The sequence below is a fragment of the Lissotriton vulgaris genome, chromosome 3_1 (genome assembly GCF_964263255.1).
Source record: "Lissotriton vulgaris chromosome 3_1, aLisVul1.2, whole genome shotgun sequence".
Taxonomy (NCBI): Eukaryota; Metazoa; Chordata; class Amphibia; order Caudata; family Salamandridae; genus Lissotriton; species Lissotriton vulgaris.
In genome coordinates this window covers 1,351,384,807-1,351,411,030 of record NC_141689.1, presented here as the reverse complement: position 1 = coordinate 1,351,411,030, position 26,224 = coordinate 1,351,384,807, and the positions used below count along the sequence as shown (strand labels likewise).

The window sequence follows — 26,224 nt, the reverse complement described above, 5'->3', positions numbered from 1 at the left end:
GCTCTGCCGCGATTTCTTTATGCCCTTGACAATACACCCTTCCCGGCCCCACCCCGATACTTCAAGCAGATAGCGGCACAAGTTTCGATACTTCTTTGGAGCAACCAGCCGGCACGCATAGCACAGGCAAAATTACACAAAAGCTGGTACGAGGGCGGGTTCGCACTCGCAGACATACAATTATACTATTGGGCGGCACAGCTTAAGGTCATCAACCAATGGATTCATGCGTATAGGGCAGATAGGGCTCCGTTGGGTACAAATAACTTGCTAGCCGCACTTTACAACAAAGGGTTGACACCGAAATTAGAGGGGCCCACGAAACATACGGCCATGTTATGGTACAAGGCGCAGGCAAAATTGGGATGGAGAGGGATTATAACTAAACTCACCCCGCTCTGGGACACTCCTAAATTCGGGTACCTGCGACACAGTAAGGGGTTCACGCAATGGGACATGATAGGCATCTCCACGGTTGGGGATTTGTGGGACAAAGGGACAGTGGTGCCATTTGCCCAACTTCAGCAACAATATGACCTAGGTCCGACTGAGACATATAGGTACGTGCAAGTACGATATGCCTTACTGGCAGTGATCTCTCCAGATACTGAAGTCCCTGAAGCTTCCCCACTAGAAGACCGGCTATTAACAGATCACATGCATAAACGCGCCACATCACTTACATATAGGAAATTGCTTAATAATCTACCAGTCCCGACAGTTACACTAAGGGGCAAATGGGTGATAGAGGTGGGGGACATGGACGACTCTGAGTGGCAGGAAGCCCTGGCATCGCCCAGAGAGGTGGGAATCTCCGCCAAGCTGCGGTTAGTGCAACTTAAAATCCTGCATCGAATATATTACACCAGAACCGTATTACATAAATTGCAAAGGGCACCACACCCATACTGCCTTAGAGGATGCGGGGAAGAAGGTACCTTTATACATACTATATGGGAATGCTCAGCCATTGCAGACTATTGGCGCAATATATTACGTACTATATCACAGACGGTAGAGGTGTCACTCCTACCGGAACCATGTAGATGCTTACTCAATGTATGGGAACCGAATGATCTTTCACGCCACGGACAGACATGGGCCACGTTGGGCCTCATGATTGCTAAAAGGAATATAGCTCAAAAATGGGGGGCAGCGGAGTTGCCATCCTTTTTAAAAAAAAAAAAAATTTAATTGAAATTCTTTGGGTCATAAAGTCAAAACAAACACAAAAACAACATCAAAGCCAGAGAAAGGGTTAACGCAAAATACATTCAAATACTGAAAGGGCTGCATTTTTAACATTAATACATTAGTCCAAATTACTCAAAATAAGATCTCCAAATTTTATCAAACTTCCTCGTCCCTCCAATTTGTTGTGCGTATAATAATTCACTCCTTCTAACATTCCTCATTTTTTGAAACCATACGTGGAACAAAGGGACCTGAATTGATCTCCAATTTTGCAATATTAAAGACCTTGCTACTGCCATTGCAATATACAGCAATTTAACTGTTTGATCTACAAATTCAAGATCGGAATCATAACCATACAACATTAATATCACATTATACGTAATCTGAATCTCACAGTAAGTTTGCAAAAATCGAAAAATCTCATTCCAAAAGGGTACAATTTTAGAGCAATAAACTATAGTGTGAGACCAGTTGGCTAGGGTAAATTGCTGACATCTAAAACAATTAGCAGAAGTATTAACGTACATTTTCGAAATAACCGCCGGGGTATGGTATAAAAGCCATTTATTAAAAAATAACATTCTTCTCCAGTGCACTAAAGTTAAATTTATTTAAAGTCTTTCAAACATTACCAGAAAGAGCATGGTTCTCTTGATCCTGCCATTTTTTAATGACTTTCAAGCTCACATCCACCTCAATATGATGAGCTAAACAGCGTTTCCATTCCCCAGGTTTTCTTGACCGTATAATCAAAAACAAATCATCTCTTAGCTGAATAAATGAACAAATATTTCTAGGGTCCAGTTGTTCCAACATCTTATAAATCAGAATATAAGAACCCATTAACAAATAGTTCCCCTGAATCAACTGTTGCATCTCACCGGGAGTTAGCCAAGCTTCATCCCTTAAAAAATCTTATAGGGTATTAAACCCTATGCGATTCCAATGCATTTCGATGTCTGGACTGATTTTAGTCCATGTATATATAAACATATATTTTAAGGGGGTCCTAGAATTGAAATGCGGGAGAGAGTATCTTTTAAGGATAGCGTCCCGTCGCTTAAAGAACCAGTTCATGATCTTATATCGCACTAGTTTTGGAGATTTAGGAATTTGCAGAGGAGGGGGAATTTGAATCTCATGACAAATTAGATTTTAAAAAAGTGAATAAATAAATTTGGGCTGTGCATTCCAGTTTTAAATCGCTCTGAATATTGAGCAAAGTATGCGCTATAGTAATCTTTAATATTAGGTAGAGAAAGACCTCCATGTTTTGTGTCTGCATAGAGTGTCCCTGTTGCTAATCTAGGAGTTTTTTTTAGCCCAAATAAACCCTGAAAATAAAGATTCTACTTTTGAAAAGAAAACCGCAGGCAAGGAACATGGGATAGTTGAGAATAGGGAATTAAAAAGCGGGAGTACAGACATTTTAATCAGGGCCACACGACCCAAAATTGAAAGTGGCAAGGGATTCCATCTAACGAACATGGAGTGTATTTTCCGAAGAAGAGGTTCAAAATTAAGTTTATATAAGTCAGGAGGAGTTGCCATCCTTGACAGTCTGGTGTAGAGACATGGATCTGGCTATGATCGCAGAACGGACGGTATACGGAACAAGAGGAAGCCCCCGGAAATGGACTGAAGTCTGGGCGGCTTGGAATGCTTTTCGGGGTGACATATGTGATCCACTGCCAGATACTGATATGGATGTTGATAACTCGGATGAGGACTCAGAGTAAAGGAGAGAATGTGGAGGAGAAGTGGGTATTGAGGGAACAGTTACAAGATATACAATGTACTATTGAAATTATAAGGATACTATTATTGAAACTGTGTAATCTGAACATGCTATACGAGGACCTGATTTCCATCCATATTGCCTGTGTGTTACTTAATGACAATAAAAACAATTTTAAAAAAAAGGAAATGGCACATAAATCTGCTAGAGTTGAGAGCCAATTTTTCTGGCCTTGAAGTCCTTTCGAACGGTAATACACGGATCCACAGTTCTAATCAAGACAGACAATACAACAAGTATGCATTACTTGAACAAACAAGGGGGCACAAAATCGGCCCTTCTTTCTCAGCAGGCCCAGGAGATTTGGAGTTGGGCTGTAGATCACAGGGTAAATCTTTCAGCAATGCACGTTCCAGGAATGTCCAATGTGCTAGCGGATTCTCTCAGCAGAACTGCAGCGTCCAATCATGAATGGGAAATCCATCAACCGACTCTGCACAGAGTCTTTTGAGAGTGGGGTCATTCCGACCTGGACTTATTTGCAACAAAGCAGAACCGCAAATGCCCATACTTTGCAAGTTGGATTCCCCACAGGGACTCATGCGGGGATGCACTTTCGATGAACTGGTCTCAGATATATGCATACGCATTTCCGCCGATTCCATTGGTTCCCAGGGTCACGGGGTCATCAGGAAAATGAACCAGCAACCATGTCGCGCCCAGGTGGCCTCGCCAATATTGGTTCACCGAGCTTCTACTTCTCTCGGAGTGCAATACCATACAACTCCAACCAATACCGAATCTTCTGACAATGCAGAAGGGTCAAATTTGACATCCGGACCCAGCTTCCTTGAAATTAGCAGCTTGGCTCCTCAGCACGTTGAATTCGCCCATCTGAATATTCCAGAGGATTGTCAAGAGGTTTTAGCCAATGCTAGAGCGCCTGCTACAATTAAGACATACAAACTTAAATGAAAAAGGTTTTGTGCCTGGTGTCTCACGGCCAATTTACATTCACTCCATGCTAAACCAGAACAGATCTTACTGTTCTTTCTTCAATTGGCTGAATCGGGCTTGTCTCATGCCACACTGAAGGTTTTTTTGGCAGACATTTCTAGGTTCCGTCAAGATGGCTCTAATTCTCTGTACTCCACTAGAATAATTCAACAGTTCTTTAAAGGCCTATTCCGAATGTTCCCTCCTGTTTGGCGTCCACCTCCTTCCTGGTACCTAAATGTGGTGCTCTCTCAACTCATGCGTCACCCTTTTGAACCTATTCATAAAGTGGATCTCAAATTTCGTTCCTGGAAGATCTCTCTCCTTCTAGCACTGACATCGGCACGTAGAGTCAGTGACATTCAAGCATTCACAATCAAGTCTCCTTTTTTACAGTTTACTTCAAATTCTGTGGTGCTGTGTACCAATCCAAGCTACATGCCTAAAGTTCCATCCGATTTTCATCTTAATGAGCCAGTGATTTTAAAATCATTCTTTCCTGATCCACAAATGGTAGCGGAGAAGGCCTTGCATCCCGGGACATCATTCCATCTTTAGCGAACTGCTACATTACGTAAGACAGATCAGTTATTTGTAGCATACGGAAGGATACATCAAGGATGTGCTGTATCTAAACAGACCATAGCCCGCTGGGTGTCCTCAGCAATCAGCCTCTGTCATCAGCAAGCAGGAAGGCCATTGCAATCATTGCCAAGGGCGCATTCTACGAGAGCGGTCTCTTCCTCAACAGCCCTTTTCGCTGGAGTGCCTCTCCATTACATCTGCAGAGCAGCAACCTGGTCCAGCAAGCATACCTTCACCAAGCACTACTGCTTGGATGCTGCCAGCGGTGCAGATACTTCAGTGGGACAAGCAGTGCTTCACAATCTTTTTAAATAAGGTGAGCCTCTGTTCTCCCTCCTCCTCTATGCTCTTTTAGACGCTTATTTTACATGTGATATTTGTTTGCAAAGCATACGTATGCACTATGATGCAAGGAGCTTCTATGAGCAGGATGGTGTGTACTGCTATCTACTCTGATTCAGGCATGTGAATCTATGAAAGATACCAATACTGGAGAACCACAGATTCTTCAGTATTAGGGGTGTCTTTCATAGATTCACATGCTTGAATATTCCCCGTCGTCGAAGTGGGAGTCCCACGGTACATAAAATAGCAGTAATATATGCATATATAGATGAAAAAATTACATAATCATACATATAGAGCAATTAGATATAAAGAGATCATAAAGTTAAGAAAGTACCATAGGACAGAATAGGCCCATAGTAGCCTAAGGGAGAATTCACTTTAGTAACATATCAGTGTCATTTTAATGGTCCACATTCCAGCCAATCAGGTTGCAGCACCCTCTAGAACCTTCTCCTCAGAAGCTCAAGTCCTCAGATTTTCTACCGCACGTCGTGTGAAGGGTGTATCCCTGAGCTCTGCTCAGTTTTTCTACTTTCATAGCTCATTTCGACTTGACAAATATCTTTCTCAAAGAAATCTTTATTTAAGCAATGTTCATCCTGTGCCAAACTGAGACTGTTTCATGAAGATCCACACAGTAAATGCATTTACTGTCTCTACCCGGACCATGAAGTCAAGAACTGTAAGTACTGCCGTACTTTTTCTGCTAAAACTTTAAGAGGCAGAGAGGCTTGTCTCCTTCTGTGGCTACAGAGGTTGAAGACATCTGAGTCAGTGGTCTCGGAGGTTGAGAGTGTCTCTTCATTTCATTCCAAGGCCTCTCAGAAGCGTGGGTCAGAGACGGAGATGCCCTCTCCATTCCTCAAGAAAAGAAGACTTGCTGAAGTCTCTAAGAATGTCTCCCCACAGGACTTGCCTCCAACGCCTACGGGACCTGGTTCTCTGGCGTCACAGTCCAAAGCCGTGCCATCATCTTCTAAAACGGACACTAGCTCGTCAACGGGCTCGTCGACGCATCCGCCGACGACATCGACGACGACTAAATCAGTTGATGCTGTCTCTACGTCGACGACGACATGTTCAATGTCTTCAAGGACTACGTCGACGACGTCCACCTCGTTGACGACGACCCTTGAGGTGAGACCCATTACTTCTATCATTAAGATCTCATCGACGACTGCCAAGACCTCATCGTCGACGAAAAAGCTTCTGTCGACTCGTCCATCTTCGTCGATGAGTCCATCTTCGTCGACGAAAGCAACAACATCGTCGACGGGACCCAGCCCGTCGACGGGAACCTCTTCACCGACGGTGACAACGCCGTCGACGGTTGCATCCTCGTCGATGGTCCCACCTTCGTCGACGAGTAAAATTCCGACGACGACATCCTCGTCGACGGTGACATCTCCGTCGACGCTACCCTCTTCGTCGACGGCGTCGTCGACGGCGAAAAAACCTTCGTCGACGAAGAATAAAGGGAAGTCACATCCGTCAATGGCTAAGGATTCTTCATCAGTAGACCCAGCGCTGACAATTCAGCCTCCTTCTGAATCTTCTGCCGCTTCGTTGACGAGCTCGTCAACTTCACACCATCCACTGCCACAGCCACCACCTTCACAGTGGTCACTGCTTCAATGGTTAAAAAACGGGTACCTCTACTGCATTTAAATCCTGTAAAGAGTGGCTCTGCTCTTCCTGAACAATTGTTTCAGTCCGCGGAGGAGGACTCTAATGATGGCTCATATGTCGATGATGATTTTCGACCTGCGTCTAGCCCCTCTGAACTTAAGATCAAGTGCCAGGACTATGACGAGGAGGAGGAAGAGGAAACCGAAGATGGGGCAGATATTTTCCCCATAGAGCACTCTGAAACACCCATAACGGAACAGTGTCTAATTTGCAACACATGCTGGATGATTATAATCGCAGGTTTCCACCATCTAGGCCTGCTTCTCCAGTTCCGCAACCTCCTCCACAAACACAAGTTTCTATACCTACAGTAACACACAGATCACCAGTACGCCTTCAGCAGGATACTGATAATGAGGAACAGGACCCTCAAAACACAGATCAAGATGACGACGACAACGTCCTTACTGATTGGGATGACTACAGGGCTCAAACACCTTCTACTCCACCAACATCGCCAAGAGCTTCGCCTCCAGTGGACATTGGCAGCTTTCACAACTTGATGGTCCGTGCTGCCAAAAGGTTTGACCTGACTTTAGAGGTCCAGCAGACAGACTGTTTTTTTATATGATTTCAAGGATCCTCCTCAGAGGCAAGCCCACACCATCCAGATCATCGATCACATTTGGGAGGAAGGTCTCAAATTAATGGAGAGGCCTAATTCGATCCCGGCCGTTTTACCTAGACTTGATAAAAAGTATAAAGCGCCTGCAAATTCTCCAGCATGCCTCGTTTCTCAGCCGAAGGCGGATTCCGTCATCACACAGGCGGCTCAGAAAAGGTCTTGCAATCCTGCCACACCTCTCCCCCTGATCAAGAAGGGCGCAAATTGGATTCCATCGGAAAAAAGTTTGCCACTATGGCGGCCACAACAGTTAGGGCGGCTAATTCCCTAGCAATTCTTGGACGGTATGACCGCCAGGTGTGGTCCGAAATTGCAGCATTAATTCCACAATTTCCGGATGCCATCCGTGAGGAAGCGCAAGCCATTGTACAGGAGGGAGAGAAGATCTCTTCAGAGATCATCGACTGTGCCATTGCCATCTGATCTGCGGGATTCAGGCAATTGGCTGGGGCCGCTGTGTTGCGACGCCAAGGATGGCTAAAGTCAACTGCATTTCGTCCAGAGGTTCAAGCACGAGTGCTTGATCTACCCTATGATGGCGATTTGCTCTTCGGCAAACATGTCGATGACGCTCTCGAATCCATTAAAAAGGATACGGATACGGCCCGGGCTTTAGCAACCCTCCAATATAAGAAGCGGCCGTTTCGAGGAGCACGTGGTAGGGGCGGCAGCTCTTCCACTTTTCGTGGCTCTAACCAATATCGTTCCTATAACGACAATGGACAACAAAATAACTACCAGTCTCAAAATCGCCACACCAATTCAAAACCAGACGAGAGAAAAACCACGTACAGAGGTGGTTCCAATGCTAAAAAATAGTGACAACCCCAGTGTAAAGTACACACCGTATGTGAAAATTGTAGGTCGGATCTCCAAGTCCATCTTAAATTGGTCAAACATCACCTCCTATCATTGGGTCCTGGATGTGATCTCAAAGGGACATACTCTAGAATTTATAAAATTTCCTTCAAACCGCCCACCTACTGGTTCACCCCCACCTCATTACAGAGAACTATTGGCTCAAGTCAAATTGATCAAAAAAGGGGCTGTCAAAGTGATACCGCAGGGGCAGCAGGGCAAGGGCTTTTACTCCCGCTTCTTTTTAATCAAGAAAAAGTCGGGAGAGTGGCGCCCTATTTTGGACTTGCGGGCCCTGAACAAATTCATCACGGCAAAAACATTTCAAATGTTAACACTACTTCAAATTTTAAATTACCTCAATCCCGGAGAATTCTTCTCCACTATCGACCTCCAGGACGCATATTTTCATGTGCCGATTCACCACAAACACAGAAGATATCTTCGTTTCACAGTCGGACACCTGCACTTCCAGTTCAAAGTCCTGCCATTCGGCCTTCACTCAGCACCGAGGGTCTTTACAAAGATCATGGCTCCAGTAGCTGCTTTTCTGCGCCTGCAAGGCATCCAATTTTACCCTTACCTAGACGACTGTCTTATAAAAGCTCCGTCATACCAGGTGGCGAATCAGCACACTCGGGTCTGCATCTCACTTTTTCGCACCTTGGGCCTTTCAGTCAATCGCCAAAAGTCACACTTTCGCCCATCACAGCAGTGAGATATTCTAGGAGCCTTGCTAGATTCTCAACTGGCAAAGGTGTTTGTCTCCCAGGAACGACAGGACCTCATACTCAAGATGGTACATTCCCTGCAGTCAAAACAGTACGTTTCTGTCCGGATATTAAAATCATTCCTGGGCATGGCTTCCTCTTGCATGCATCTGATTCCACATTGCAGACTACATATGAGAGTCGTACAAGAGGAACTAGACAAGCAGTGGAAACAGATCTCGGGGTCGACAAGATTCACCTCACGCCCCGCATTCAATCTGCACTGGAGTGGTGAGCTCACCCTCCAAACATCTCCTTGGGACGACCTTTTCAAGAGACAATTCCGACACTGACGCTCACGACAGACGCGTCATTGGAAAAGGTTGGGGAGCTCACCTCGAAGGAATGTCCGTCAAAGGAAAGTGGACTGCGCTCCAGCGCACGTGGCACATAAATCGCCTAGAACTTCTGGCAATTTTCCTTGCCCTAAAATCTTTCCAGAGGGTAGTGCAAGGCCAATCGCTGCTGGTGCGGACAGACAACACCACGAGCATGCACTACCTCAACAAACAGGGCGGCACGAAGTCTCTTCTGCTCTCCAGACAAGCACAAGAAATTTGGGACTGGGCGATTCACCATCAAGTCCATCTCTCAGCGATCCATATGCCGGGTGTCTCCAATGTCCTAGCGGACTCACTCAGCAGGTCTCTCACAGACAATCACGAGTGGGAACTCAATCAACCAACTCTAGAGTTCATCTTCCGTCAGTGGGGCCATCCACAGATGGATCTTTTTGCGACTGCCACCAACAGGAAATGCCAACGCTTTGCAAGTCGTCATCCCCACAGACAGTCGAGCGGTAATGCATTTTCAATCAATTGGTCAAACGAATTCATCTACGCTTTCCCTCCGCTCCCTCTAGTTCCGCGCCTGTTACACAGGATGAGGCTTCAACCCTGTCATGTCATGTCATCCTAATAGCACCCAGGTGGCCACGGCGCCCATGGTTCACGGATCTCGTCCTGTTTTCTCAGAGCGATCCAATTCCGCTTCATCCTCTGCCTCACCTCCTGACAATGAAGATGGGGCAAATCTGCCATCCAAATCCGGCGTATCTCCAGCTACATGGCTGGAACCTGAACACAGTGAGTTTGCACGTCTGAACATCGACGCAGATTGCAGAGAAGTGCTGGCTCACGCTCGCGCTCCATCCACCATTAAAACCTATCAACTGAAGTGGAAGCGTTTCTGTGTCTGGTGCCACACTAAAGCCTTGGATCCAATGACCGCCAAGCCTGAACAGATTCTGCCTTTTTTCCTGTCCCTTGCAAAATCAGGACTTTCTCATTCCACTCTTAAAGTCTTCTTGGCAGCACTCTCCTGCTTCCGTCAGGATGGTTCCACGTCATTATATTCCTCTCGAATTATCAAACAGTTTTTCAAGGGCCTCTTTCGGATGTTTCCGCCCATTCGTCGCCCTCCGCCTGCTTGGCGCTTAAGTTTGGTACTGTCTCAGCTCCTCCTACCTCCTTTCGAGCCCATCCATTCAGCGGGCTTAAAATTCCTCACGTGGAAAGTTGCTCTTCTACTTGCACTAACATCCTCCAGGCGAGTAAGTGACATTCAAGCATTTACGATCCAACCTCCTTTTCTTCAGTTTTCTAAAGAAGCGGTTACACTATGCACCAATCCAAAATTTATTCCTAAGGTTCCAAGCGATTTCCACCTTAATGAACCTGTCATCCTTAAGACATTTTTCCCTAATCCTCAGTCTCCTGCATTCTTTGGACCTAAACCGTTGTTTGAAATTCTACATTCAACGCACTGCACCTTTCCGAAAATCAGATCAGCTCTTCGTGGCCTATGGCCCAATCTACAAAGGACAGCCAGTTCCCAAACAATCCATCACTAGGTGGATTTCCTCTGCCATTGCTTTTTGCCACCAACGGGCTGGAAAGCCCCTCTCTACTCCTGTACGAGCTCACTCCACAAGGGCGGTGTCAACTTCCACAGCCCTCTTTGCGGGAGTGCCTCTACGCCACATCTGCAGAGCTGCCACTTGGTCGAGCAGACACATGTTTACGAAGCACTACTGTCTCGGATCAGCAGACGCCGCAGACGCGGCTGTGGGACAAGCGGCGCTACGCAATGTTTTCCAATAGATAGATAGATAATGTTTATTGATTGATTATTTAAAATCTTTACCAAAAGAGAATACACAATGTAACAATTCAATTATAATAATACAGTAAAAGGGCGATGACTTTTAAAAAAAAAAAAAAGCGATAATTTCATAAGATTAAAAATTTGGAAATGTAAACGGTATAATAGTTAATGTTATAAAAATTCACGTTTTTTCCATGCACTTATTAAGAAGTTTGAGAGAGCAGAATTAATATGTATATCTTCCAGGCAAAGACACTGGATTAGTGCTTGTTTACATGTCCTTATTGATCTTTTATTGAAGTGCCTTTTTAAAAATGTTAATCTTTCATTTTTTAGTTCTGGGCAGAGGCACAATACATGTATAATATTTTCCTCTCCTGTGTTACACAGCCGACATGATATATTATTTTCCATCTTTTTCCATGGCAGTGCATGAGATTCTCCAGGCAGGATTCCGAATCGAGCTTTCATGAATATATTTTTATATTTCCAAGCCCAAGCTGTATTCAAATATTGTTGTGGACTCTTTTTTTTGTAACCGTTTATTATAGACCAAGCATGTTTCCTTTTGACCAGGGACTCTTTGTCAATTATCACAGATAAGATATCAGTTGTCTTATTTACAATTTTTTTAAAGATTCCTGAGGAATAGTGGTCTTTTTTCCAATAAGGTGAGCCTCTGTTGCTTCCCGCCTCCAGTCATAAAGGTATTTTTTCTTGAATCATAGTATGCACAGTTTTACGTTGAATTGTGTTATGTTGTGCTTTACTGCTTTCTATTCTTATTCAAGCATGTGAATCTATGAAAGACACCCCTAATACTGGAGAAGAACATAAGTTACTTACCTGTAAACTGCGGTTCTCCAGTATTGGTGTCTTTCATAGATTCACATGCGACCCACCCTTCCTCCCCTCAGAGGCTCTCTTCTCCTCATGCTCTCTTGGTCACTTTGTGCTATGAAAATCTGAGGACTTGAGCTTCTGAGGAGAAGGTTCTAGAGGGTGCTGCAACCTGATTGGCTGGAATGTGGACCATTAAAATGACACTGATATGTTACTAAAGTGAATTCTCCCTTAGGCTGCTATGGGCCTATTCTGTTCTATGGTACTTTCTTAACATTATGATATCTTTATATCTAATTGCTCTATATGTATATATGTATGATTATGTAATTTTTTCATCTATATATGCATATATTACTGCTATTTTATGTACCGTGGGACTCCCACTTCGACGACGGGGAATATTCAAGCATGTGAATCTACGAAGGACACCAATACTGGAGAACCACAGTTTACAGGTAAGTAACTTATGTTCTTACAGGTAAGTAACTATTGTTCTTCCTCTGTAGCTAATAGTGTTATTGTGCCTGTTACTTTTCCCTTTATGTTAGGAAATATATGTAATTAATTGCTACTGTATCTTCCAATTTTATTGTAGGTGTGTACATTAAAAGCTCATGAATTGGTGAACCACATACCTGAGGAGTCCTTGCCAGAACATTTAGGAGGAACCTCAAAAATAAGCCATGTAGCGTGGATCCAGGCATGTGTTAATTCTAGCCAAAACAAAGAGAATGGCGACTGTATGGACCATATTTTTGAGCTCCACACACCAGATCTGAACCCTGCCAGTGATGGACTTAATTCAAATTGCACTCATCAACCTGTGATCGATAATACCGAACCTTTAGACAATCATTACCACGAGAGCAGGACTAGTAATTTTGTTACAGAGAAAAACAGACCAAGTAACTGTAAACAGTGGAATGGTTCTGCAGTCTGTACCAACCAACTTTTTGGTGATAAAGAGTCTTCTGCAAACACAAATTGCAGGAGACCACCACCCCAATCAGAGACTCCACCAGACACACCTTTATACAGACATGCAACTGATAATGTGAAGATTCCTCCATTGCCACAGAAATCTCGACCGCTGCCTCCCGTGATAGAAATGTCAATTCATGTGCCAGAGGAGGGTGGAATGACTTTAGAAGAATTAGTTCAGTATATCAAGAGACTCAAAAAGAAGGGAATATGCCAAGAATATGAAGACATTAGAAAGGAACCACCAGTGGGATCATTTGACATATCCAAGTGAGTTTTTTTTATATGGAAGATTAGCAATCTGATTTTTACTTTAATGTTGTTTGCCTTTCTTTAATGATGTAAATTAATATGTATTTCTTTTTATCGAAATTACAAAATGTTTTACCAGAAAGTGATCTTTAAATCTCCATAATAATAGAAAAGAATGTGTCCCTTGCTCTGACAGTCCCGAAGCATATAGCAATGTGAACAACGGGAGTTTCTTTTAGTAAGCCTAATAGTACATGGTTAGACCGCCTCCTGCGAATCTCCTAGCCCCGGAGAAGATCTTAAAAAAACTCTCAACATCATTGTAGTCTTTTTTCATCATTTGAGTAAAAATAGCTCCGGGGAGTTACACAAACCTTTTAACCAGGGAATCTTTTCATTTTATTTTGCATTCATATTTTGATTCATGTTTGTATTTTTTCACAACGATTGCTTTTGTGACCCATGTAAAGTTCACATTTCTCTTAATGTTTACGGGCTTTTTTTATTGGTATTATTTCCTTTTGGCTTCTATGTCTAAACTTACTCTCTTCGTAATGTTTATTTTCTTTCAATTAACGAGAATGCTGATTGTATGTGCTGCCTTCCCCATGACCATGTATCATCTCCATGTAAGCTTTCAAGCCACTAAACACACCTCTAGTGAGGGAGAAACCACTTGCTTGACCTAGAGGTTTTATGGGCATTTCTGACGATTCTCTTTCCATGATGTAAAGTGTTATGAGGGCCACTCCGTGCCCCGCTTTCTCTGCAGGTGTGGGCTTTGACTTCATTATCCCACAGGGGTGTAGGCTTAACTACACTGTGTAAGGATAATCGTTCTTTTATTCATTCATTCATTTAATCTTTATTTCGATTATATGTAACCATAAAAGATACAATAAAAAACACATTACATTTTCATGAATACTCCATCATTTCCCATTGCATTAATACAGTAAACGGGGCACGGATCGTGATCTAGAAAGAGAACATGGCCATTTCTACGCCATAAAAGCCTGTCTAGCCCAAAAGTTACATTTATACGAAGCAACCGCAAACGGGTACACCTTTTAGTGTTTAAGTTATTGTAACCATAAACTGGAGCTCCGCTCAGACACCACTCCTGCTTGAGCGTGGCTGGTTCACAGTCGAGCTGAAGTGTGTGTAGCCTGCAGGCAGCAGACACGTACTGGTGTAGCAATCACAAAGGCAGCAGTTGCTCAGTTTATGTGGACTGCAGTTCGAAGACAGCGCCGTACTATGCAAGCACATGACCTGTCACCTATATCGCCAAGATGAGCTTTCCCGTTACTGTCTTTTTCATCACAGTGGGCATGGAAAGGCAGGTGTAGCGGGGCATGCAAGCTGGAGAGCCCAAGGCATTTTTGATCAGGGTTGGACAGCAACTAGGAAGGAGGGAATGCAGAGTGCCCTGGGGCAAAACAACGAGTGCTGGGGACAAATTAAGTACTGCTCGAGTTAGGCTACAGAACTGTTTTTAACACATTTAACTCTTTAAATTTACCTTGGAATTTGCTCATCCTACCGCCTTTGGCCATATTTATTTAGGTGAACTACAAGCCGGTATGCACTGCTTTTTAGGTTTCGCTGGGGGGCGGAGCCGTTAGGCTCCTCCTCCAGAGAAATCTGTAGTTTCTAGTATGGGTGACTTGAACACGCCTCTCTGCTTCATTGGCTAGCTCCATAAATGGAGGCTAGCCATTGGAACAGAGAGGCGTCCGTCAATGCCGGACCAGACACGGGGGCGTTCCCGAGATTCTTTGGCTTTTGCCGACGTCACGCGACGCCGGGAACGCCCCCGTGTCTGGTCCGGCCGGGCCGTGTTTGCTGCTGTCCTGCCTTGTGTCCCTCCTCCCGCCGTCCCCACGTTTCCCTCCTCCCTCCCGACGTCCGTGTCCTTTCCCGCCCCCCTCGTCCTCTCCCGCCCCCCTCGTCCTCTCCCGCCCCCCTCGTCCTCTCCCGCCCGCCCCCCTCGTCCTCTCCCGCGCCCCCCCCGTGTCCTCACAAATATTGGTATCCCGTCCCGCCCGGGGGTTTCTTCAGCCGGCCGGCCAATCCTAGCGCGGCCGGCCGGAAGTGCCCGCCCCCCCCGCCGCCCAGCGCGAGAAGAGGAGCCACGGCGAGCGCTGGAAGTCTGCGCTGCTCCCGGCCGGGTGACAGCAGACTGGGAGCCCAGAGAGGAACTCCCGCAGCACCCGGGTGAAGCGAGGCGGGACTGGCCTGCAGCGCTGCCACCCCGGCCGCCTCACTTGGAAGGAGGAAGAAGCGGGCGAGGGTGGGGGGCTAACCGGACAGGAGCGGAGGGCCGGCCAGCCGAGGAAGTCCAGGTGAGTGGTTCCTTTCCTGTCCCCCCTCCGCTACTGACGCTATAATTTCCTTATTTTCATCGTGGGGAGTCTTGAGCATCTCCGCTTCGTTATTTTACCAGCTTCTCAAAAAGACTTCCTTTGGTTGTACACGCTGGTCTGTACTACACTGTGCGGGCCTAGTTCCGTTTTTACAGAACCTTACCCACAGAATCAGTGTCAGTCGCACGATCGCACGTACACCCACATCTACAAAAACAAACACGTACCCACATTATGAACACACTCGAAATGCCCCGAAGTCCACCCACACGTAGAAGCATACAGGTAGTACTGTAGAAAAAGATAAGTATCGCATCAACGTGCGCCGACAGCCAAACACACAGCTCACACATTTGCTTAACATACCCACAGACCGTGCCATACCTTGCACACACACACATACACACACGGCACCACCCCAGTACTCTGGTACACTCACCAACGCATGGAAAACAAGCTTCCCCACTCGGGTAACTGCTGGAAGTGAAGGTAGGCACATCGGGCATGAGTGTGTGTGGGGCTTCAGAATTGGCACTTTCCCCTGTATGACGAGCACTGCTAAAAACACCAGCATACGGACCTGGAACCCTTGGAAAGCTGCAGTTTCTAATAGAAAGCACAAGCCCGAGTCTAGGAACTCGGCAGCACCCTCCCCCGAACCACAATCCGCCCCCCTCCACAACTATGTAACACCCGAGATGTCACAAGACAGCTCAATAAATCCCACTGCACGTATATTCCGTGGCCGCGTGGACAATGCCACCTTTTCATACCCACATCTGCACATATCCCATTCCCCCAGCAGAGCCAGCGAGGGAACCAAGCCACCAGGGGCTGCGTCCGTGCACTCCCTGCTCCTCCCAGAGCACCTTTCCCTCTAGAACTATGAAACATCAGAAAGGGTTTCTGGCCACCCCAGGCCTGGCGTGTCTTACCCTTTCTGCCGAAAGCAAAAATCTCTACGGTGAACCCCGATTTTCTGGAACCATATACCACGGCCTCAAGTGACAAGCTCTGCCATGCGCCCTTTCCTCTACCCTCCCAACTCTTACAGTTTTTCTCCTCCACAGGCTGAGATTTCTTTTAAGTATTATTCCCCTCACCCATGGCCCAGGTCTTACCCCCCAGTCATGTCGCATCTCGATTCGAGGCTCTATCTCACGCCCCTTCCCGGTGCTAGAAACCCTTCTAAAGGATGCCCCCATCCGAAGCTCTATTTATCCACTGCCCCCAGAGAGATCCCAACTTTGTAACATAGCGCTTTGTTTCTTATTTGGCTAGACTGTGTAACATAGCGCTTTGTTTTCTATTTAATTAGATTGTGTAACATAGCGCTTACTTTTGTATTTAGTTAGACCATGTAACATAGCGCTTTGTTTTGTATTTAGTTGGACTTTGTAACATAGCGCTTTGTTTTGTAGTTAGTTAGACTGTGTAACATAGCGCTTGCAAGGCTGTGCCTCTCACGCTGACCCGTGTGAGTACCTACCGACCCAGGGGGGAGCGTCAGCTCTGCTGTTGGTGACGTCTACTTGCCCCTCTCTCTCACAAGGTACACAGAGTCTACTCCCCTCTCTCTGCGTCTCTTCTCTCCCTCTCTAGCTCTTCATCTCTCTTATTCTGCCTGTTTCCTGCTCGCTCGCTCTCGTGCTCCCTCTCTTTCGGTCTCTCTTTCACATTGTCTCGCTCCTGCTCTAGATGTGTGTCTCTCTCTTACTCTCACCCCTTTCCATTCTGCTTTTTCTCCTTTCTCTTTAGCTCTTGTTCTTTTTTTCGTTCTCACTTTATCTCCCCTCTCACTTCATTGCTATTTCTCCTTCTTTCTTTTTCTTACTCTCTCTCCATCCCTTCCTCTCCCTCCCTAACTCTTTTCTTCCCTCCCTTCGTCTCCCCCTCTCTCTCCCTCCCTCCTTCCTCTCTCCCTCCCAGCCTCCCTCCCTGCCTCTCTTTGTCCCTCCTACTCATCATCCCTCCCTCCTTTCCTCTCTCGCTCCCTTTCTTACAGTCAGTGCTATTGTGAAATGTCAGTGCTTCGTGGGGGGTCTAGCTTAAACTGCATTTCTGGTCGGACCCTTTCTTAGCATTCCTTTCTCTTTTTCACGGGTGATTTTAATGTCAGATTCGTTTTCCTTAAACAATTTGTTTTGACTTTGGCTAGAGTGTGTAACATAGCGCTTTGTTGTGTATGTAGTTGAACTTTGTAACATAGCGCTTTGTTTCTTATTTGGCTAGACTGTGCAACATAACGCTTTGTTTTCTATTTAATTATATTGTGTAACATAGCGCTTACTTTTGTATTTAGTTAGACCATGTAACATAGCGCTTTGTTTTGTATTTAGTTGGACTTTGTAACATAGCGCTTTGTTTTGTAGTTAGTTAGACTGTGTAACATAGCGCTTGCAAGGCTGTGCCTCTCACGCTGACCCGTGTGAGTACCTACCGACCCAGGGGGGAGCGTCAGCTCTGCTGTTGGTGACGTCTACTTGCCCCTCTCTCTCACAAGGTACACAGAGTCTACTCCCCTCTCTCTGCGTCTCTTCTCTCCCTCTCTAGCTCTTCATCTCTCTTATTTTGCCTGTTTCCTGCTCGCTCGCTCTCGTGCTCCCTCTCTTTCGGTCTCTCACATTGTCTCGCTCCTGCTCTACATGTGTGTCTCTCTCTCTCTTACTCTCACCCCTTTCCATTCTGCTTTTTCTCCTTTCTCTTTAGCTCTTGTTCTTTTTTTCGTTCTCACTTTATCTCCCCTCTCACTTCATTGCTATTTCTCCTTCTTTCTTTTTCTTACTCTCTCTCCATCCCTTCCTCTCCCTCCCTAACTCTTTTCTTCCCTCCCTTCGTCTCCCCCTCTCTCTCCCTCCCTCCTTCCTCTCTCCCTCCCAGCCTCCCTCCCTGCCTCTCTTTGTCCCTCCTACTCATCATCCCTCCCTCCTTTCCTCTCTCGCTCCCTTTCTTCCTCCCTCCCTCTCCCTCCCTCCTTTCCTCCCTCCGTCCCTCTTTTCTTCCATTCCTCTCTCCAGTCCCCCTCTCTCAACACCTCCCTCCCTCTCCACCTCCCACCCCACCTCACTCCCTCTCTCCCTCACTACCTCTCTCCATCCCTCCCTCTCTCCGTCCGTCCCTCTCTCTACCACCCTTCGTCTCTCTACCTTCCTCCGTCCATCCCTCTCTCCCTCCCTGCCTTCCTCTCTCCCTCCCTCTCTGTCCCGCCCCCTCCCTCTCTGTCCCTCCCTCTCTCTCCCTCGCTGCCTCCCTCTCTCCCCCTCGCTGCCTTCCTCTCTCCCCGTCCCTCTCTCTCTCCCTCCCTCGTCTCTCTCTCCCTCCCTCCCTCTCTCCATCTCTCCCTCTACCTCCCCCCTTCCGTCCCTCCCTCCCTCTCTCCCTCCCTCACTCCCTGCCTCTCTCCCCCCTGCCTCCCTTCCTCTCTTCCTCCCTCACACTCTCCGTACCCCCCTCTCTGTACCCCCTCTCTCCCTCTCGCTCTCCCTCTCTCCCTCCCTCTCTCTCTCTCCCCCCTCCCCCTCTCTCCATCTCTCCCTCTCTCCCTCCGCCCCTCCCTCTCTCCCCTGCCCCCCTCCCTTCCTCTCTTCTTCCCTCACACTCTCCGTACCCCCTCTCTCCCTACCTCTCTTCCTCACTCTTTTGCTCTCATTCGCTTTCACCCTCTGTGTCTCGGAGACTCCCTCATGCTATCGGTCCATAAGCCTGAAGACTACTTAAGGAAGCCTGGGACCCACAATTCCCTGGAGCTCGTGGGGGATCAGTACCACTGAACCCCCTGAGATGTGAAACCGAACCCACTGCACCCTCTTATGTGTGAGCTGCTGCTATGTTACGATATTCTAAATACACCTCACTGTCTCCGAATATTACATATAAACACACATTTTGAATTTGGACGAGTGCCCCTGTGCACTGTCAGTGATCTGGCCAAAGAGGGCACGAACTACCTGAAACTGGATCATAAATCCAAGATGTTCCAAACAGGGTCCCCAAAAATACGTTTGGCCCAGAGCCCCCAAAATCCTTAAAATGTCCCTGATGACAGCGCTGTAGTGATGGACTTCCATTCCTGGAACGTGCCAAACCTGGACCATAGGGCATCCCGACTGACCATACATCCTCCTCCCGGTGACGGGATCAAGTTCCTTCATAGCTCATCCTGCAAAGTGGTTCACTTCAAGGCGTTCAGGTGCGTTCATTGTGTCTGGTGGTTTTGAAAAGCGCCAGATTAGGAATATTGGGGTTTTAAGCGTTGTACAATACAGCGCCCCTACATTCAAATCACACAAGGTCAGGTAGGTGAAAGGAGAGATGAGACTTCATGCCCATTCAATCCACAGGGTTTATTCTAATACTGGCAGCGGGAGGAGCTTGTGTACCAATTACATAGATGCCGCCAAAAGGGAACAAGCATTTACAATGCAATGGTCTCGGCATTCTTAAAGTTAGAGCTATTGGCATTGCTCATGACATTATTTTTATTTATGCTTTTGTTTTTAAAACATAAATAAATGGCATTGTCATTTACAATGCCTATAGCAGGTCATAAGCCTCCTTTTGTTGGAGTCTCCTGGCTGTCAGCAGTCAGGAGCCTCACACCTGATGCAAATGGAGCGGAGGGCTCTGTGCGTGTGTTTGGGGAGCTCTTTGCGTGTGTGTGAGGGGCTCTTGTGTGTGGGGGGCTCTTGTGTGTGGGGGGCTCTTGTGTGTGGGGGGCTCTTGTGTGTGGGGGGCTCTTGTGTGTGTGGGGGGCTCTTGTGTGTGTGGGGGGCTCTTGTGTGTGTGGGGGGCTCTTGTGTATGTGGGGGGCTCTTGCGTGTGTGTGGGGGGCTCTTGCGTGTGTGTGGGGGGCTCTTGCGTGTGTGTGGGGGGCTCTTGCGTGTGGGGGAATCTTGCGTGTGCGTGGGGGGCTCTTGTGTCTGTGGGGGGCTCTTGCGTGTGTGGGGGCTTTTGCGTGTGTGGGGGTCTATTGCATGTGTGGGGGGCTCTTGCGTGTGTGTGTGGGGGGCTCTTGCGTGTGTGAGTGGGGGGGGGCTCTTGCGTGTGTGTGGGGGGGCTCTTGCGTGTGTGTGTGGGGGGGGCTCTTGTGTGGTGTGTGGGGGGGCTCTTGTGTGGTCTGTGTAGGGGGCTCTTGTGTGGTGTGTGTGTGGGCCTCGTGTGTGTGTGGGGGGCTCTTGTGTGTGTGTGGGGCTCTTGTGTGGGTGTGTGTGTGTGCAAATGCAATACGTCTCGCATTTGCGACAGAGTAAGCTATTGGCATTGTAAATGACAATGCCATATATTTATCTGTTTTCAAAACCAACACATAAATAAAAAGTTTGTCATTTACAATGCCAATAGCTCTAACTTTTCCGAAGGCGAAACCGTTGCATTGTAAATGCTTGTTTGCAATGATTTTAACTGTTAGTGCACCTTAAGCTACTGCTTGCTGCACTCACGCTGCTCTCCGCATTTCTCCTCGGTCCACCGCAGGTTTTTTCAGTTTGAGTGGAGGGAGATTGCGCAACAGTGGAAGCAGTTTACCTGCATTACCGGGCAGAATGGCGGTTAGTAGTCTAGCTGCTCACCCCCCTCCCCCTATTTAATCCCATGCCTGGCACGATGCGCAGCGGATGCACACAGCAGGTGCGTCAAAGGCAAGCACTTCTGCGCCCATCCGCGCCCTGTCGTGGCCAGGACCCAGGACCCAGGACCCCTGCATGTTTTTTACGCCAGAATTAGGAACCAGATTGAAGTGCACTTACACCATCCAGGAACTCCTTGAGATCCGATGAGGGAGTTCAAATAAATGTACTCACCACCATGCATATTCTACGCTTAGAGCTGTCCCGGTTATGTAGGGGCCCTTTGCGTCCAGGTCCTGTCATTTTCAGAGCCTGATGTTTGAATAGCATTTCATTGATAGTACGACACCTGACCTAGGCATAAGTCAGCACATCGCTTGTGCAGAGGTAGGTACCCTTCCCCAGATCTTTTCAGGAAACCAAGGTTGGAATTGCTTTTTAAGCAAAGTCAGATCTCTGCCTAAACATGCAGCAAAAATCTGGGACTTATTTACTTCCAAGCTTCCTGACAATGGTTTCCTGACCGAAACCTGGATTAAACCCAGCTCCACCCTGCCATAGCAGTGGCACTCCCGGAGGGCTACCACATCCAACGGTTGGACAGACAATCCAAATAACCTTTATTCATAAGGAATCCATCAAAGTCTCCATACTCGAGCAACTAGGCAATGATAACATTGAAATCCTAGTCTTCAGAATTGAATTGCTTCCTCAAAACAGCTGGAAAGGCGCCCTTGCATACCGGCTCCCAGGCCCTCTCTTAGACTTCTCGCTTGAACTAATGGAATTCATTTCCTCTCATGTCATTTCAACAAAAAATTTCTTGTTCCTGGGAGACTTTAACGTTCACAGTGAAAACACTGTAAATCAGGATGCCTCTACGCTTCTGGCAGATTTAGCTACACTAGAACTAAGTAAAATCAACAACGGCCCCACCCATTTTTAAATCAAGGGTCCCAGGGTTCACAACGTTTTCCCGATATCTCCCCTTAGTTTGCGCAGACAGTGGTATAAAATCTAGCCTGTCCACTTCTAGGATATAAGTCCAGGACTCTGGAACCTTGATCCAGATAATGTGGAGGATATAATTCTATAGTTAAAACTGCCATTGATTACCTGGATCCTCTGAAACAATGTCCTAGTTTGGCTAGGCGCACTCAGCCAGCGTGGTTCTCCTCCAACCTTCAGAAAGAAAAGCGTCTGTGAAAAGCTAATACACATCTGGTGCCTTTCCCATGATGCACAAGATAAAGAAAAAGATATAAGACCGCTCTGGCTCAATAGCATAAAAGTACAAAAACTGCTCGTAGAGCCCATATTGCACTGCAAATTGATCAGGCTGGGAATGCCCCCAAAGCTCTCTACCAAATCCTACAATCTTTCACTAACCTGAAGACATGCAACAACGAAGCAGCTCCCTCCCAAGCTCTCTGTGATAAAATAGCAACTTACTTTACTCAGAAAATTGAGCTGATCTATGACAAAAGCACCTCAGTCGGAAGTTCTCAGCAGGATCCTACAGCAGACCACTCTCCTGCTCCGCCTAACTTGCAGATGGTAGAAAATGTTCCCACACTCACTCCTGGTGATGTAGAGTCATTACTGAACACAGTAAAATTAGGCTCCCCTTGGATATTATTCCGCCTAAGACCACCTCACTGCTCTCCAAACAACTAGCCATTCCAATCACTCAATCCTCAATCTTTCATTGAGAGAGGGCCAACTCCACGCTGAGTGGAAGGCGGCACATATAATCTGCATCCGTAAGAACCCTAAGGCCCACATGGATCTATGGAATGCCTCCCACTGGCCATCCATCATGGGCCCTCTTCCCATCCCATGTAACCAAGTCCGTAACCTAGGTATAACTATCGACAAAGGACTTACGATGCAGCCTCAAGTCGGGAAACTCACTGCCATGTGTTTTATAATCCTGAGATGGCTCCGTAAGATAATATGGATGCTCCCGGAAGACACCAAGAAATCTGTAGTCAATGCCCTAATCACCTCAAGGCTTGACTACGGGAATGTCCTTTACCTAGGGGCAACCCAAGCTGTAATGAAACGACTGCAGCGTGTACAATATGCTGCGGCCCGTCTGTTGCGCAAGTGCCACAGAAGAGAACACATGTCAGAACACCTAAACATTTTGCATTGGCTTAAAATTGAGAGCCGAGTAAAATTTAAGACTCTTTGCTTCATGCATAAGATCAAATTTGGTTTTACCCCAAGATACCTAAAATCCCTGGTTCATGCCTATCTTCCCACTCGGCATCTTATATCCTTTTCCCAGGGCCTTTTTAGTGTGCCAAAAGTCCGGCTTTCCAGAATGGGAGGCAGGTCTTTTTCCTACCTAGGTCCTAAGTTATGGAATTCCCTCCCCCTAAAAATGCTCACTGAAACCAATCTCGTCACTTTCCGTAGATCCCTGAAAACCTGGCTGTTCAACCAGTAGACCTGGCCTGGCTAACATCTCCATCCCTTCCTTTCCTGCACTCAATCTTTCTACCAGCGCCGGGAAACCCTCTTTGGGTAGCTGTAGCGCTTTACAAATCAAATAAATAAATAAATAAATAAATGGAAGACCTATCCAACTATCGTCCAATTTCTCTGTTACCTCTCCTGAGCAAGATGTTATAAAAAACATATCAACAAGCACCTGCCTGACTACATCGAAGCCTCTAGCTGCATTGATCCTTCCCAGTCTGGCTTTAGACCCAGGGACAGCACTGAGTCTGCTTTGATTGCTGTCACTGACAACATTAGACAGTCCCTGGACAACGGACAAAAAGTACTTCTAGTACTGCTTGATTTATCGGCGGCCTTCAACACAGTCTCTAATCAGACTCTGCTCAGTAGACTCAGGGAAATTGGAATCCAAGGGATAACCTTATGATGGATGTCGAGTAGAACTCAGACTATCAATGTAGGCCCTTTCTGCCCAAAGACTACGGGACTGACTAAGGGAGTACCCCAGGAATCTTTTCTCATTCCCACCTTATTCAACATTTATGTTGCTCCCTTAGCAGGATGACTCAGGAATGTAGGTTTCATACCAATCTCATAAGCTGAAGATACTCAGCACCTACTTTCCTTTGAAAAACACACTCCCAACGCTTAGTCTACCTTCTCAGAGGGCATGACAGCTATCACTTGCTGGATGAGGAACAATTTCCTCCAGCTCAATTCAGGGAAAACTGAGATTATGTTGTTCGGAAATGCATCTATGATGTGGTCCCCAAGCTGGTGGCGAGTGAAGTTGGGCGCCGCTCTGGCTCCCAAGGCTGTGGTCAAAAACTTGTGCGTCCGCCTGGACCAGAAACTGATAATGAAGGATCCCGCTGCAACTACCGCCGGCTCCTGATTACATGTGTTAAGCCTACTACGTAGGGTATTTCCCTTTCTCCCGCTGGCCCCTTTAAAAATCCTCATCCAGGCATTAGTGGTTAGCCACCTGGACTACTGTAATGCTCTTCTGATTTCAGCTAACGAAGCTCCCTCCCCGAACGGCCTCCCTCTCTTGCAGCAACTGGATTGGCTCTCAGTACATATGCAGATCAGTTTCAAGATTTGTTGCATTGTGCATAAATCATTGAATGGCAAAGGTCCGAGCTACTTGGCGGAAAAATGGACCAAATATCTGACACCCAGGTCCCTACCTTCAGGGACCAAGTCTCTACTCCATGTTCCATGTTGCAAAAAATTGCGTCTAGTTGGTAAAGCTTTATTCCACCTAGCCTCCTTCTACTGGAACCAACTCCCCATCCATCTGCGGCAATGCCCGGATCACTTACAGTTCAGAAGGCTTCTCAAAACTGTACTGTTTCAATCTGGATCCCTCTCTGGCCAGCTGCAGCAGTTCCATAGCGCAGAGATACCCCTTGAGGGGTGATTCGGGCACTTTACAAACTAATCAATATCAAATATCACCTATTTGGGGTGTGGCCTTGATGAGCACCAAGATGGCCGCTCGTCCTTGAAGCTCCGGAGCCGCCACTCCTATTCCACGATTCCAACGCCTCATGCCGGGGCCTCATGACGGACTCAGAAGGGAGAGATGACTCATGTCCCCCTGTCAACCCATGAGAGCTGACAGCAGGCTGACCACATTCAGATCTGGAAGGCTCCCCAAAGCATGCTGCATTGATGCCTGCTGCATTGAACCTTCGGCTGATTCCTGGCTTCAGGCTGTGGCGGTGAGTTTTCCCTGGTGGCTTGCGACTGCTGCACCTGGCTCCTGTTGGGCAGGGCCTTCATCCTGGTGTGGCCCGTGGCATTCAGACCGTTGTCAAGTCTCCAGGGTATTCAGGCATTGACCCGGGCAGAATGCAGGGCCTGTAGTGCGGCGGCATCAGCTGGCTGTTGGTGCTGGAGTGCCGCAGTGGGTGTGCTTGATCAGCCGGCGACAACTGTGCCTTTTCTGGTGGCCTGGGCTTTCCGTCAGACTGAGGCATGCGATGCTTGGGTGGTTGTGACCCCCTTCCGGCACGCTGATATTAATCGGCTGGTCAGCGGCCTTCATGCTGCTTGTGCTGCATTGAGGTGGGGAAGATGCCTGGGAAGATGGATACCCCCCACTTGAGTGCCGGATTGCCCAGGGGGCCCTGAACAGCCGGATGCCTGTGACACGTTGCTGGGTGGTCTTATGTGAGGGTTTCAAAGCAAACATATGTGGGGTTTTATTGCCAAAAATGCAGGAGTACTAAAAGACTTGAGTAATACCCTGGCTCGCATCGAGAGGGACATATCAGCATTAGATGCGGAACTGCTTGAGAACGCCTCGGAGGAGATAGAGGCTCTGCGTTTGGCTCTGTTAGTAGAATTCTGTGATGCTGCAGACAGAGAACTACTTCACTTGGGTAACCACTACACAGCCAGGAGATACGGGGACCTGGCAGAATTCTGGCACACATGCTCCGCCCCCGTATAGCAGAGCATATATAACCGAAATTGTCACCCCCTCTAATCAGTCAGTCTATTCGACCCCAGAGATTAGTGATACCTTCTTGAATTATTTCAGATCCCTATATAATTCCAGAATAGACAGGAAGACTATTTATCAGAAATTGTTCTGGTGTACCTCGAGAAGTATATGCTGGACTTCCTGGCTATACTAATATCCCAGGAGAACATTGTGGAGGCCATAGATGAACTCCATGGTTCCTCTGCCTCGGGTCTTGACGAGTTCTCTGGGGACTTTTATAAGTCATGCAAAGTCATTCTTGTCCCACGCTTGATAGAGGTCTATGCAGAATCGCTGGATAAGCAAATCCTGCCCCCCACTTTTCGGGAGGCTGTCA

The 26,224-nt window shown here is 47.0% G+C and overlaps 1 protein-coding gene across 3 annotated transcripts in view; it reads left to right on the top strand.

Annotated features, from left to right (window-relative positions):
• The window catches only part of LOC147727877 (tyrosine-protein phosphatase non-receptor type 9-like), a 1,887,882-nt gene that overhangs the window by 975,814 nt on the left and 885,844 nt on the right, over positions 1-26,224 (top strand). For all 3 annotated transcript variants that reach the window (XM_086961826.1, XM_086961825.1, XM_086961827.1), the window contains one exon: positions 12,354-13,009. In XM_086961826.1, the coding sequence (XP_086817952.1) occupies positions 12,354-13,009 (656 nt within the window). The remainder of the gene's footprint in view (positions 1-12,353; positions 13,010-26,224) is intronic.